Genomic DNA, 16,082 nt, shown 5'->3' on the forward strand with positions numbered 1-16,082 from the left:
TAACTAGACAAAGAATAAAAAGAGGGAAGACCCAAATAAATATAATCAAAAAAAAAAAAAGAAGACGTAACAACTGATACCACAGAAATTCAAAGGATCATCAACAGCTATACGCCAACAAATTGGGAAAGCTAAAAGAAACAAATAAATTCCTGGACACATACAACCTATCAAGATTAAACCAGGAAGAAATAGAAAACTCAAATAGGTCAATAACAAGTAATGAGATCAAGGCAGTCATAAAGCATCTCCCATCAAAGAAAAGCCCAGGACATTATGGCTTCACTGCTGAATTCTACCAAATATTTAAAGAACTATTTATAACACCAATTCTACTCAAACTATTCAAAATAATGAAGAAGAGGAAATATGTGCAAATTCACTCTACAAGGCCAGTATTGCCCTTACACCAAAACCAGGTAAGGACACAATGAAAAGAAAACTACAAGCCAGTATCCCTGATGAACCCAGATGTAAATGTCCTCAACAAAACACTAAAAAACAAATTCAATGATACAATAAAAAGACCATTCACCATGATCAAATAATCAATGTCATCCCAGCGATGCAAAGATGGTTCAACATATGCAAATCAATAAACATGATAGATCAGATTAACAGAATCAAGGACAAAAACCATATGATCATTTCAACAGATGTTTAAAAAGCATTCAACACAATTCAACATTCTTTTATGATAAAAACACTCAACAAATTGGGTACAGAAGGAACATACCTCAAAACAATAAAGGCCATATATAACAAACCCACAGCTAACATACTGCTTGGGGGAAAATTGAAAGCCATTTCTCTAAGATCTGGAATAAGACAAGGATGCCCAAATTCACCACTTTTCTTCAACATAACATTTGAAGTTCTAGCCACAGCAATTAGACAAGAGAAAGAAATAAAGGGCATCCAAATTGGAAAGGAAGAAGACAAACCATTCCTGTTCCTAGATGACATGACATTACATTTAGAAAAGCCTAAAGATTCCAACAAAAAAAATCTTAGAACTGATAGGTGAATTCAGTAAAGTTGCAGGATACAAAATTCACATACAAAAATCCATAGCATTTATATGCAAAGAATCCAAAAAAGTAATCAAGACATCAATACTATTTACACTAGACACAAAGAATATAAAATACCTAGAAATAAATTTAACCAGAGATGCAAAAATCTCTACAAAGAAAACTATTAAACACTGATGAAAGTCAATGAAGAAGACACACAAAAAAGGAAAGATGTCTATACTCATAGGTTAGAAGAATTAATATCATTAAAATGTCAATACTACCCAAAGTGGTCTACAGATTCAATGCAATCTCTATCAAAAACCAACAACATTCTTCACAAAAATAGAAAAAAAAAATGCTAAAATTCATGTGGAACCATAAAAGACTCCAAATAACCAAAGCAATCCGGATTGGGCAAAAAGAACAAAGCTGGAGGCATCACACTACTTGACTTCAAAATATACTACAAAGCCATAGTAATTAAAACAGCATAGTACTAGCATAAAAACAGACACATAGAACAGTGGAACAGAACACAGAACCAAGAAATAAATCCACACATTTACAGTCAATTCATTTTTTTTTTAATTTTTATTTAAATTTTAAGTTCTGGGATACATGTGCAGAATGTGCAGGTTTGTTACATAGGTATACATGTGCCATGGTGGTTTGCTGCATCTATCAGCCCATCATCTAGGTTTTAAGCCCTGCATGCATTAGGTATTTTAGGTATTTGTCCTAATGCTTTCCCTCCCCTTGCTCCCCACCCGACAGGCCCTGATGTATGATGTTTCCCTTCCTGTATCCATGTGTTCTCATTGTTCAACTCCCACTTATGAGTGAGAACATGTGGTGTTTGGTTTTCTGTTCCTGTGTTAGTTTGCTGAGAATGATGGTTTCTAGCCTCATCCATGTCCCTGCAAAGGACTCATGAACTCATTCTTTTCTATGGCTGCATAGTATTCCACGGTATATACATGCCACATTTTCTTTATCCAGTCTATCACTGATGGGTATTTGGGTTGGTTCCAAAATCTCACACCAGTTAGAATGGCAATCATTAAAAAGTCAGGAAACAACAGATGCTGGTGAGGATGTGGAGAAATAGGAACGCTTTTACACTGTTGGTGGGACTGTAAATTAGTTCAACTATTGTGAAAGACAGTGTGGCAATTCCTCAAGGATCTAGAACCAGAAATACCATTTGACCCAGCAATCCCATTACTGGATATATACCCAAAGGATTATAAATCATTCTACTAAAAAGACACATGCACATGAATGTTTATTGCAGCACTATTTACAATACCAACTCGTTTTTGACAAAGACAGCAAGAACCTATATTGGGGAAAGGATAGTCTGTTCAAAACATGGTGCTGGGAAAACTGAAAAAACATATGCAGAAGAAAAAAGCTAGACCCCTATCTCTCACCATATACAAAAATCACATCAAAATGGAGTAAAGACTTAAATCTAACACCTGAAACTATGAAACTATTGGAAGCAAAAACTGGGGAAATGCTTCAATATATTGGTTTTGGCAAAGATTTTTTAGTAAGACTTCAAAAGCACAGGTCAGAAAAGCAAAAATTTTCTGCACTACAAAGGAAGCAATCAGCAAAGTGAAAAGATAACCTATGAAAAGGCCAAAAACATTTGCAAACTATCCATCCAACAATCAATTAATAAGCAGCATATATAAGGAACTCAAACAACTCAACAGCACAAAATAAAAACAATCCAATTTTAAAATGGGCAAAAGAGCTGAATAAACATTTCTCAAAAGAAGACATACAAATGACCAACAGGTATATGAAAAAAATGCTCGACATCACTAATCAACAGGGAAATGCAAGTCAAAACCACAATGAGATATCTCACCCCAGTCAAAATGGTTTTTATCAAAAAGACAAAAAATAATGGATGCTGGCAAGGATGTGGAGAAAGGAGAACACTCACACATTGTTGGAGGAATGTAGATTAGTGCAGCCACTATGGAAAACAGTATAGTGGTCCTTCAAAAACTAAAAATAAAAGGACCAAATGATCCAGCAATCCCACTGCTGGATATCTATCCAAAAGAAAGGAAACCAGCATTTCAAGGAGATAACTATGGTCCCATGTTTATTGCAGCACTATTTACAACAGCCAAGATATGGGAACAACGTAAGTATCTATCACTGGATGAATGGATAAAGCAAATGTGGTACATATATACAATGGAATATTATTCAGTCATAAAAAAGAATAAAATCCTGTCATTTGCAGCAATATAGATGTAACTGGAGGTCATTATGTTAAGTGAAATAAGCCAGGCACAGAATAAATACTGCAAGCTCTCATTCATATGTGAGAGCTTACAAAAGTAGATTTTATACTGGTAGAAAGTTGATTGGTGGTTGCCAGGGGCTGGGAAGGGTTGGGAGGAGGGAGCGATGAACAGAGGTTAATAGATATAAAAATACAGTTATATAGAAGGAATATGATCTAGTGTTCAATAGTACGGTACAGCAACTATAGTTAACGATAATTTGGCTTTAGTTCAAAATAGCCAGAGAAGAAGAATGACAATATTCCCAACATAAAGAAAGGGTGAATGTTTGGGGTGATTGATGTCACAATTGTCCTGGTTTGATCATTACACATTGTATATATGTATCAAAATATCTCATGTACCCCAAAGATATGTACAACTGTTATGTAGCAATAATAAATAAGAAAATGCATTAAATTCCAGACATAATGCCAAGTTCTTTAGACAAATTGTCTCATTTCATGTCACAAAAAATACTTTTAGGTAGGGGATGTTGTAATACCTCCAGGAAGAAGAAACTGAGGTTCAGAGAGATGAAGTAACTTTGTCCAGGGTCACATAGATAGGACTTTGCAGAGAGAAGGTACAAGCATTTTGACTTCATGTTAAATAAATGCTTCCCAAAGCACTTGACAATTTTTTAAGATAACGTGAACAGCTCCTTGGTAAATATATTTACACCATTTATTTGTTTAGCAAATCCCTTTTCATAGACAGCATGGGTAAATATCGGCCCTATCATTTCAAGGCTGATCTTTCATCACACATTCCATTACAAATTCTAAAATTAGTAGGGTTCAAATTCAGGTCTCAGTGACTTATAGAAACAATCCAGGTTCTGATGTGTGACACACCTAGGAGGTACAAATCAGGCTCATGAGAAAACAAATTCCAGATCAGTACAACATAAGGTAGGAGAGGCTAACAATCTTGCTCCCACCTGGAGAGATCAGACAATGTCATACTTGTTTTCCAGGAGAAGACAAACAGAAACAGACACAGACACACACACAACAGACGACACACAGAGACACATACACACACACACACACACACACCCTGGGCCAGAAAAATGCTGATCTAGCCATTCTGTGGATGTTTCCAATTTCTAATACATATTAATGACTGCTCTCTCCCTTTCAATGTGGGCGTTATTTCCTATTGGATATGTTTAGCCGGCAACAGCTTCAACACGTAGACTATGCCTAGTTAGACATCACTGTCCTCCACAGGGCAACACTTACTTGAAAAGCCTGTAAAATGACCCCAGGACACTTGGAGGGAGGGCAGAAAACAGCAACACGTTCACATGTTCATTTTTCTAGCTCCAATCCAAGCAGGCTTTGAAAGCTCCCCGTGAAAGACGAGCCTTCCACCATCCCTTGCAAATGCTTTCTAAACAACAAATAAGACTTTCCAGAGCAAAGGAGACTTTTCCAAAATCTGTCACTGTTTGATTTTGGGGAAGAAGACACACATCTTGACTTTGTACTCCTTTATGCACAACCAAGTTCAAATTGCTCAAATCTCCCACACCCTTGGAGGGCTGGTATTTATTTCCAACCCTTTCCCAGGTAGCAATGTCAGCGATGAGCTACTGAAAACTTGCCTGCTGCTAACAACACTGTTGCTATTCACTTATTTATTTCATGCCCATATTATATTTTTCCTGAAACAAATTTCTCTATTGTTCTCTCTCTGCTTCCAGGATCCCATTACCCAACCCCCAACAGGTAAGAAAACAACAGAGCCCAATTGGAGACACCCAACCACCTCAGGCCCTTGTAACCCTGTGGGACTTAGTTATCGTTCTTATCTGATTTCAGATATACCCTCAAATATAAGCATTGATGGTGCTTGGTCTTAGTAGTCAAATTGTTTTTAACTCTTGCAGACACAGTCTTCTCACAATCAATCCTTTGTCATGGGTTTTTAAATGTCCCTTCAATAATATTATTCCAGTGTTCTCTTCTGAGACTACCATATGGACCAAAATATTTAAAGCAACCAAGCAACACCTAGGAAAACACAAAACGTCATTTTTCTTCCTGCCCCATCTCTACCCCTGCTGTTTCTTTTTACCAAAGATTTTATTTTCCTTATATGGAGCAAATGATTCCAATTTCCTCGTATAGCACTGACATACAGATGAGGTATTGACCTGTAGCTTTTTAAATCCCAAATTGCAGGCTTTGTTTAGATGAGTGTAAGGCCATGGCTTGAAAGAAGAAAAAGGGAAGTATCTCCTCAAGGGTAAGGAGAATCTTTTCCCAAACTACCCAGAGAACTCTTCCAAGACAGTTGCCTGTTTTGCCTTAAAGACTCAAAGAGGAGGGTGAAAAAGTCTGCTCTGCCAAGTAGGATGGCTCACAAGCTCATTTGAGGAACTGAAAGTCTTTACTCCAGTCAGTAATACAACCCTTTCTTCCCATACACACACACAAAATGATGTAAAGCAGGCTCATTTGTCAGACATTTCGCAAAGCTGACCTTGCCGGTGGCACTGGGACTCGAACTTGCAGCTGAAGAGATGAAAATAAGCCGAATATTAACACCTCATGTGTGTTCCTTTCCCTTCTTATTAAAAGCCGAGATTATGATTAGTCCATCAAGATGGCACTGAAGAAATACAATATGGAGTACAAGGGAGGTCAATGGAATCCCTCACGCTGGAAGCTTTCAGCATCCAGAAAGTCGAGCTGGTACTAAATGAGTAAGTATTTTCACAGTCCTTCCCAAGAGGTGGAAATGGAGGTCACCTTGACAGGGGTGAAATACACCTCTCCTCAGCCTAACCGTGTCATAGCAAGACTGAAATGGAGACTCATCACCACTCAGATCAAACTGTACTTTGATAGGAGCCAGAGTCAAACTTCCAGTTGTTTTTTTTGTTTTGTTTTGTTTTTTCTTCTGAATCAGTGGTTCTCATCTTTGGCTGCAGGTCTGAATAATCACTAGTATGGTTGTTAAATAATACAGGTGCCTGCACTCTACTTTGTAAGGTTCAGATGGAATGTAACTGCAGTGGGGCCTCTGTGTATTTAGTGCAAAAACTCCCCAGGGAAAGAATAAAGTAACCACTATTTTACGGATGCCTTTTTCCATTGCTACCAAAACAAAGGCCCTTTAAACCATTCCATAGTCTTTTCTTTTCCTTGCTCATAAAATAGAGTATGTTATTGTAGGGTTGCCTACATAGCAATACATCCATAGATTTACTGAAATAACCATTCATTGGAAGTGGGACAGGAAGAAGGAAGACAGAGAAAAGTACAGGAAAAACCATATTAAAATGATATCATCAGGTTTCACCCCAGTGGGTAAGTGCTCATTATTGATGAAAAGAGGTTTGCTAGTGGGTAACTTTAAGACTTAATGGTTGATATCACACCCATAAACATACATACACACACACACAGTCAAATTACTTTTGCCACTTCCCTCTCCCTAAAAATACGCTCTTACAGGGAATAATAGCATAAGTAATTTATCAGGAAACAGAACTCTTCCCCATTCTTTATGACTTGAGGTTACAAATCCCACTTACCGGGTACTTTTTCTAAATTTAGTAGTCATTTGTTTAAAAAAAAAAGAAAGAAAGAAATAACTAAATAAAACATAAATTAAATGAAATAGAGATAAAACAGTGTGCTCTATGACTGACCCATGAAAATTAAAATAATCCATAAATCTAATCTTTAAAAAAGCAACATTAAGACCTAACTCATTATTAGTCCACGGTACTAATTTATAGTAGGCTCTAACCACATGTGGCTATTGAGCACTTGAAATGTGGCTAGAGTCACGTGTTAAAATGATAATATTTTGAATATATTGGGTTGAATAAAATGTGTTAGTAAAACTAATTTCTTCTGTTTCCTTTTACTTTTTTCAACACGGCTTTATAACATGCAAAATTACATGTGTGGCTCTATTTAGCTATGATAAGCCTTGCCTACCCCCTAGTGTCAGAAAGTAGGCAATGCAGGCAAATCATTTTTCAAACTCATCTAAGTACAATTCTTTTGTGCCAGCAAAGTACAAATAGCCATTTGTACATACAATTTTATCATTTTCACAAATATTATCTCAAATTTAAGCCTCGGAGAGACTCCTGTATTAGATGTTATATGCCCCACTCAATTAGTATTTTTGAAATTACCTAGTTTCTTGTAGAAAATTAGAGCTAAAACAGTCCATCCAGTCAAGAGTATTTGCAGGGTTCCTATAAATTTCAGCCATTATAGGGGACAGAAAACATGGGCCCAAACTTGGATGCAACAATCGCTCTTCAAAAAATTTACCCTAAGTTAAAAATAACATAAACCATCAAAACACAAAACCACAACATGCATATTTTGCATAACCATTTATAACAGAGAAAAAAAAAAAACAGAAAACCTAAATTTCCACAAATTTGAACAGTACAGAACCTCTACAAAATAGATAACATTCAAGAAAAGAAGATAGGTCTAAATAAAGATAACTAGCATTTGAGCACACACTAAGCAAACACAGTTCTCAGCATTTCCCAGGTATTAATTGATTCCTTATTATAACTCTGAGGTTTACTTTTTATTATTTTTATTATTCTCATTTTACATAGAAAGAGGCTGAGTCCAAAGAGGTTTCATAACTTGCCCAAGAATGAAAGAAGAACTGAAGCAAACCTGAAGCTCATGCTGCTTCCTGTGCCATGAGTAATAAAATCTTTTTTCTCGGGCCAGGCACAGTGGCTCAGGCCTGTAATCCCAACACTTTGGGAGGCCGAGGTGAGTGGATCACTTGAGGTCAGGAATTCAACACCAGCCTGGATAACATAGTGAAAGACCATCTCTACTAAAAATACAAAAATTAGCTGGACGTTGTGGCAGGCGCCTATAATCCCAGCTACTACAGGAGGCTGAGGCAGGGGAATTGCTTGAACCTGGGAGGCAGAGGTTGCAGTGAGCTGAGATTGCACCACTGCACTCCAGCCTAAGTGACAGAGGGAGACTCCATCTCAAAAAAATTGATTGATTGATTAAAGTAAAATAAAATCTTTTGTCTCTGACCCAAGCATCTCATGCCTTCTGCCCAGCATCCAGCTAACCTACTAGCTTGCGAGGACGGTAAAAGCTCAGACCCTTCACAATTCTTGACATCTAACTACTTCCCAATCAGTGAGACATCCTCTCTGCAGCAGATTTAGCTCAAGGCCAGCAAATAAAACGGCTCTCAACACCCTTCTGGGTCACTCTGTTCCCAGCTTGTTGAAGCCTTTCTCTCCTTCTTAAGTTTGAGCTGAAACCTCAGTCTTCATAAAGTGACTTTCTTTGCCACAGTCAGCTTTCTAGAACAATGAAAAAACAAACCTTTTTCTCTTACACATGAGAAAGCTTCAAACCCTAAAGGCTCTGACCACATCTACCTACCCATGCTCACCGTCTTCAGCCGTTCCTGGAATGCAAACCTTTCCACACTCATTGTAGAGATGCCTCCAAATGTGAAAATAGCTGCCACTTATGGAATGTTGACTATGTGCTAATCCCCTCACCTACTTTTCCTTATTCAGTTATTCCAATAACTCCAAATAAAAAAAGCATGGATATCATTCCATTTTTACAGATGATGAAACAGGTTCAGAGAGGTTAAGTGGCCTGGATAAGGCCACACAGCCAGGATGTACCAGAACCAGAATTACGTTTGACTTTAGACCCCTCAACATTTGATTTCCTCTCCTGCCTCATTTCCAGGTGTGCCCCAGTTTTTCCAGGGACTTTATGCCAACTGATTACATTGGCATAAAGTGACATTAAATAGTCACCAAGCACCACAGCATTTTGTGGAATAGAAATAGTGCAGTCCAGGTCATGTTCAAAGTTCTCTAGGGAAATGGAACTATTAAAGTGAACGTATAAATCAATAGCACCCAAGTTCCCAACTCCAGCTCCATCAGAAAATTAGCTATGATTCCATCTTTAAAGGACAAAAATCTGAATTTTTGAAGTCTCCTAGTATTCCCAGGAATAAATCTTAAAGTTGTAAGGTGCTTTGTGTCCCAACCACTCGTGTCTACATCGGATGAAATTTGTAGGAAGATCCCTAAATCATTAATTCCGCAGGAGTCGAGTTTCCGAAACTTCCTTCCAGATGGCATCTTTCCGCTGCACAAAACATATTTGCTGCCCCCTTGTGGGGAAGTGATGCACTGCTTACAGCCAAAAAAAAAAAAAAAAAAAAAAGGAACAAAAGGACAAATTGCTGGTTGAAGAAATAACAAGAGTTAGCCCTGGCTTCCTTTTAAAAGAAACGAACCTACCAATTGGCCCCTTCACCTTTTCTACAGCTTGAAACTACACAGTCCTATATGTGTATGTGATCTCCTGCTCAATTATGATGGCAAATAGACTTTAAAAACAACAAAAGCAGTCTTTTGTGTTTTTTAGACGCTTAGAAATACTACCTCTGGACTCTGTGGAAATGTATTAATGCTATTTGTCTTTAAGAAAGAGTCTCACCACCCAACCTGTGAAAATTAGGTGGGTTTTTATTTTTTTTTTTTAATGCTTAAATGAAAATTAAATCTTTGATACACACCTACCATAACACCCCATCTCCCAAAACTGGGGGGAGATTCCCACCTTCTTCCGTGTCTCTTAGCCAGGCAGGTGGAGATAGGGTTGTAAGATACCTCCTTGTTTACACACAGCAATCAACATCCACTCTTCTAATCCAAGCCATAAAAAGCATCCAACTTCTAACTAGGGTTTCCTAGTGCCACCATTTATTTAATTGACCAGCACTAACCACGAAGCCCATGGGACAGTGCCGGGAGCCTTTCTGGACACTCAGACACAGCCTTCTGCAGGTAACTCTCTGCAACTTGCTTCCACTGTCAGACTTCCATGTAATACACCCACAGCAGAGTGAAAATCTGACCGGAGTTTCTCAGGATCTCAGTGCACTGCCCCAATTAATTCTGGCGATCCTGAGTTCTCCATCAGCTGAGCACTAAATTGGGACAAAAATGCCACATGGACATTGCAAGGATCATGGACTTTCATTCCCTGAAGATCATTAGAGAAAATTTATAACATGAATGAGAGTGGGTGGTAATCCCACTGAAATTCTTCACCTGTCAACTAATCTGACTCCTAAACTCCACTCAAGAAAAGAGATAAGATCGAGGACCTCGAACTCTATCCTCATGAACAAACTCATAAAAATAGGTACAGCACAATAACCAACTAGCTGTGGGTACTTCACAGCAGCCAAATGGTATTGATTTTATGCTGATTTGCTGAAACTGCAATCATTATTTTTCTCATCTTCTTGGAACTGTCACTTGAGGAGCAAAAATTGAGTTGTGTGAGATTTTAAAAATTATCTTGAGCCTTAAATTATGACTAACCTTAAAATATCAGAATAAAGAAGTGGAAAGTATAACATGTTATATATTTGGTGGTAAGACTATCTCATGAACTATCCATACACAAGACCTTTGGAGAGAAAATTTATAATTCTGACCCATACGTGATTTAGGGTTCAGGCATTACTCTTTTCCAAAGAAGTCAAAACATTTCTGGCACTGCCATGCCTCAGATTACCAAAGCTGAGAGAGTAAATTAATTGACAACAAGTCCACTGACAAATATGAATTATTCAGGAAAACACAATTCACTGGGGAGTTTCCACTGTGTTACTTTAAATGTTGATGTAAGAAAGAAAGGACAAACACAAAAAAAAAAACACAAACTGATCTGTAGCTGATGGTTTTGATCTCGCCTTTAAAAATCAGCAATGCAGAGATATGAGTTTCACTGTTATCAGAATGACTGATCAGAATATTATCAGAATGGCTGCCTCTAAATCTTTAGACAACACCTATTTTAAGTCCCTTACGAAAGTTACCACAGCTTTTTCTCTCTTCTTTTTAAAAAAAAAAAAAAATCACGTAGCATATTTTCTCCACATATCTCAAAAAGATCTTAAATTATCTGACTGTTCCCTTCACTAAAGCCCGATAAGTGTTAGTTGAAGTTTATTATAAAGATGTTCTACTTCTAAGGAAGCTGCAGGAGTGGGTGGATGGATGGATGGATGGACAGATGGACTGACATGTATACACACACACACGCCAACCACACAAATTGCTGCTGGTTTTCTGGGATTCCTTGAGAAAAAGTGCTATAAAAATAAAAGTGTGCCCAAGAAAACAAAAGTTTTTAAAAGCCTGAAAAATATTTTTAAAGGACTATTTAAGCACTAAAGCATTAAACTGTGTTACTCCGCCATATTTCATGCTTCCTCTAGTTATTTACACACCATCAGAAGCTCACATCAGTTACCTGTGTCTAATATGTGGACTCTGATGTTTGGAGGGGTTGTATTAATTTATCTCAGCAGTGCATAATGAGCTTAAAGGGCTTACCTGCATGTCCCCGGAGGTGCTGGCTTGAGGCGGACATCAGCTTACAGCACACCATTAACACGTAGGCTAGAAAGAGCCAGTGCGACAGCAACACTGACTTAGCACAGGCTCTCATCCTGGAGGAAAAGCAGGGCTGGAGTCAGTGAGGGCTGAGGAAGGCCAGGTTCCCTGGCAAGCACCATCCTAGGAAGGCGGGAGAAAGCAGGGGCAGATCCCTGGAGCTGGAATTCCTTTCTCCCAAGAAAATAGAAAACCAATCAAAACTTATTTGCACTGAGCATTAAGTAAATTTTCAATAAAAACCTTTGATAAGTTAGAGTTTTCCGAGTTAGCCCTATGCATCAGTGAGAAGCTAATTTATGAATCCGCAAGTTGTTGCTTGAGTTATCCTAATAGAGCACGGGGATTTTATTCTATTTTATACCATGAGATGTAAAAGCAACACACGTAGAGCTAGATCCAAATAAAATACATATGATTTCTGGATCTGAAAGAATCCATGGAGATTTTGCACATGTGGTCCAAGAACTTTCGCCTGGTTTCTCTGACTGTACACTAAGGCTTTCTGGTCTGCAAGACTGGGTTCACAGTTGATTAAACCAATCTCAACTCCTCCTTTGGGGAGGAGTATGGGCAAATACAGGTGAATATAAAATAAATTTAACTTCATATGATGGACAGTATCAAAACAGTTGCTCAAAGACAATTCAGTTCATGTTATGGTTGTATGGTCTATTCTAAAACAAAAGAGTAAAAAAAGGAGGATATCAAAAACATTATTCCCAGCTGCCTAATTTTCTGCCCTTTTATAACATCATTAGGGAATTAAGTAGATAGAACTTGATTAACTTTGTTTGCTTTTTTTAAATTTACTGTTCAAGCAAAAGTCACTGCATTTGGCATCTGAAATTAGGTTCTTCCTCACACATTCCTCATGGCATCTTATTACCACAACGGATCAAAGAAACCCCCGTTTAATATATGCAAATGTATACACACTTATGGGCCGACAATAAAAACATGGCACCTGAGTTTGGCTTCTTGTCTGAGTCACACTATAGGCGAGAAGTCCTCCTAAGGAAGTCCTCCAAGGAAGCATCTCCAGCTGCCAGCAACCTAGCAGTGCCTCTACCAAAGTCCCAGTTCCCTGCTCCAGGAAAACACATCAAAGCCTCAGGGGAACTGAATGCCCACACCATACTCCGAGGCACACACATGTTCTGCTGCCAACCTTCTCTCCCCGCGACCTCTCACAATTCCGTCAAATAGATCTTGTTAAAGGGTGTATTGCTTATTGATTTGAGATTTAGTCTGCTTTTTAAGCAGCCAAGACAATCATCTTTGAAGAACTTGGTGTTAAAGGTAACAAAAAGCATTGGCTTCCTTTTGCCCTTTTAAACTGTTTCAAAATGGTTTTAAATGTCTATGTTGGGTAATTTGCAATGCAGCAATAGAACATTAATCCTTCATTTATGTGATGCCTTGAAATTTTCCCTTTTGGGGCCACTAATTATGACAAATTGGAAGCCAGGCTATCTGATACAGCCTGCAAATGTGTTTTGTTTGATCTGTGCTTTTAAAAAAAAAAAAAAAAAAAAAAAAAAAAATTTGAATTGGTTGCCAACACACAAAATGTCCAGATTGCACATCAGAATCCAGATTCTCTTTAAAAATTATTCCTGGCATCCCTGGGCTCACATTTCTGCATGGGAGTAACAGGCTGGGGTGGTCACAGCTGCCCCTAGACGGGTCTCCACAGTCCCTCCCAGCAGTCAGTACCTTGGGCCCAACCAGCCCGACTCATTTACATATGGCCATTTGAACTTCTGATCCTTGGGTAAGAGGAATAAGCTTTTGTAACAAATAGATCGATAGCTGACACTGGGATAACAAACTGAAATTTTAGAACATTATGTGTGAGACAGAGTGTTCCATTACAAAAAAACAAAAATCATCAAATACAGAAATTTGAGCCTCTGGACTTCCCCCAAATTACGTGATTGATAATAGCATCTAGAACTCATGTAAGATCCACATATTATTTTCTTTGCCACCTTTCAAGCTGCTCCTAGAGTTTCTGTCCCCTTCATGTGCGTACACTGAGGTGGGAGAGATGGACGGCATGCTTTGAGAAACCAAAGGCCCTTCGAAGCAGACAGGCTCCATGTTTCTGTGTAAGTTTAGAATGTTAGCAATGTCTGAAGCAAATTACCAAACTTAGAAGTTTAAAACAACAATCTATAGCCATACTACCCTCAACCTACCTGATCTCAGAAACAAAGCAGGGTTGGGCCTAGTTAGTGCTTGGACAGGAGCAGTTTGAAACAACACCAATATATTATCTCATAGTTTCTGTAAGTCAGGAGTCTGGCATCTTCTGGCTGGGTCTTCTGCTCAGAAACTCACAGGCTAAAATCAAGGTGTCAGCTGGGTGTGTCCTCATCTGGAGGCTCAACTGGGGAAGGATCACTTCCAAGTGCCCTCAGGTTGTTGGCCAAAGCCATTTTCTTGGGACTCTCTGTATTCCCTGTATTCTTGCTATCAACCAGGAACTGCTCTCAAGCCCTTCACATCTTTGCCACATGGCCCCTGCATGAGCTCCTTCATGGTTTGAATCTCTTCCTCCAGGAAAGGCTCAGTCTCATTTTAGGGCTTATCTGATTAGGTCAATCCCACCCAGGATAATCTCTCTTTTGATTAACTAAATTCAGTGTATGTGGAACCTTAAAAACACCTGTGAAATCCCTTCATCTATCCCTTACAGGTATAATTTAATAAAAGATGTAACTCTCATCATAACTACAATGCCACCCACACTCAAAGGAAAGCAATTAAAATATTTAAAATAATGTCCCACTGTTGGCAATAATTGAATGAAATATATCTAAATCAAAGAGAAAGGGTTTCACTCGATAAAACCATAAATTGATAGATAATTTGACCATGTGTGTCAAGCATTTACAATCCAGCAGATCACTTATAGGATTTAACCCTAAAGAAATAACCAGCAATGTATGGGACTTTTTTTATTGTTTATACTATTGAAAATGATCTGGCCATGCATGGTGGCTCTTGCTTGTAATCCCAGCACACTGGGAGACTAGTGGAAGGATTGCTTGAGGCCAGGAATTCAAGGCAGGAGTGAGCTATGATTGTACCACCACACTCCAGCCTGAGCAAAGAGGGAGACCCTGTCTCAAAAAAAGAAGGCAGAAGGCAGGAAGGTAGGGAGGCAGGGAGGCAGGGAGGCAGGGAGGCAGGGAGGGAAAGACAAAAAAAATGATCCAAATGATCCAAATGTTTAACAGTATGAGACTGGTTAAACAAATTATGACACAGCCATGAGATGGGATGTTCTTCAGTAATGAAAGTGATATTATAAAATGAAAAAGAAACAAAAGTTTATTTTAAATATATGAATTCTATGACAGCCTGGGCCTGTTTTGCCTTCAGATCCATTCTTCCCCCTTCCCCGGTATTGATGGCTGGCGGGCCCTCTAGGCTGCATTTCCCAGGCTCCCAGGTCAGCTGGTTACTGGCTGGGTTCAGTCAAGGACAGGCAACAGCTGGAACCTGGAGAATAGGAAAAGGGATAGGCCAGGACATCTCTCCCTGCCTTCTCTGTCTTTGGCAGGATCTGTGGAGCGGCCATTTCTCCACCATGGCTCCAGTTCCTGCCAGAAGGGCCCACTGTGGTTCTAGCTTCCGTTCTAGTTTCCTTCTTCTAGGCACTGCTTCCCCACGGACTAACTGCTTCCATGGTCCCCAGCCAGGGGATGGCAGTGGCTTCCTGTGTATCTTCTGCTCAGTTTCCCTGACTCTCCCATCGTATGTATAACCAGTCTCCTGAATTCACTTCCCACTGGACAAAAATGGGAAGTTGGAGATAATGCATTCCCAAGACATGCAATTTACCCAAGCTCATGGAGCAGTGAAAAAGTCAGCAGAATAGTTTGTTTTTCTGGTTGGATTTCAACAACAAATGCCTTAAATCAAAAGTCTCAAGGGCAGACATTCCAAATCCTGGGCAATGATCCCTAATCTATCTTCTTCTTATGTGGACAATTCTATGTAACGAGTTGCTGGGTGAGTAGCCATAAGTTCCCAGTCCCTAAAACAAGTATTCACTTAACAGTAGCTCAACAACCACTCCCCCAGAGAAATGCCAGGTCACAGTGGTGGGGGTGGGGCCAGAAAGCTATTCAGCAATAGATTTATATTTCCTCATCTTTTCCCCTACTGAATAAACCAAAGTACTATTTTGCAAACTGAAATAATTTTCATTTCACAGATGAAAGATAAATGAAAAGATCAACATTTCCCCAAATTCCCAAA

General features: G+C 38.9%; 2 protein-coding genes across 5 annotated transcripts in view; one reads left to right on the forward strand and one right to left on the reverse strand.

Moving 5' to 3' along the window:
* The window catches only part of ARL6IP5 (ADP ribosylation factor like GTPase 6 interacting protein 5), an 808,776-nt gene that overhangs the window by 567,942 nt on the left and 224,752 nt on the right, over positions 1-16,082 (forward strand). The gene's annotated exons all lie outside the window — the stretch shown is intronic.
* The window catches only part of TAFA4 (TAFA chemokine like family member 4), a 206,107-nt gene that overhangs the window by 141,987 nt on the left and 48,038 nt on the right, over positions 1-16,082 (reverse strand). For all 3 annotated transcript variants that reach the window (XM_050781319.1, XM_050781318.1, XM_050781320.1), the window contains exon 3: positions 11,748-11,863. In XM_050781319.1, coding sequence (XP_050637276.1) covers positions 11,748-11,863 — 116 coding nt within the window. The remainder of the gene's footprint in view (positions 1-11,747; positions 11,864-16,082) is intronic.

This window comes from Macaca thibetana, chromosome 2 (genome assembly GCF_024542745.1).
Source record: "Macaca thibetana thibetana isolate TM-01 chromosome 2, ASM2454274v1, whole genome shotgun sequence".
Classification (NCBI taxonomy): Eukaryota; Metazoa; Chordata; class Mammalia; order Primates; family Cercopithecidae; genus Macaca; species Macaca thibetana.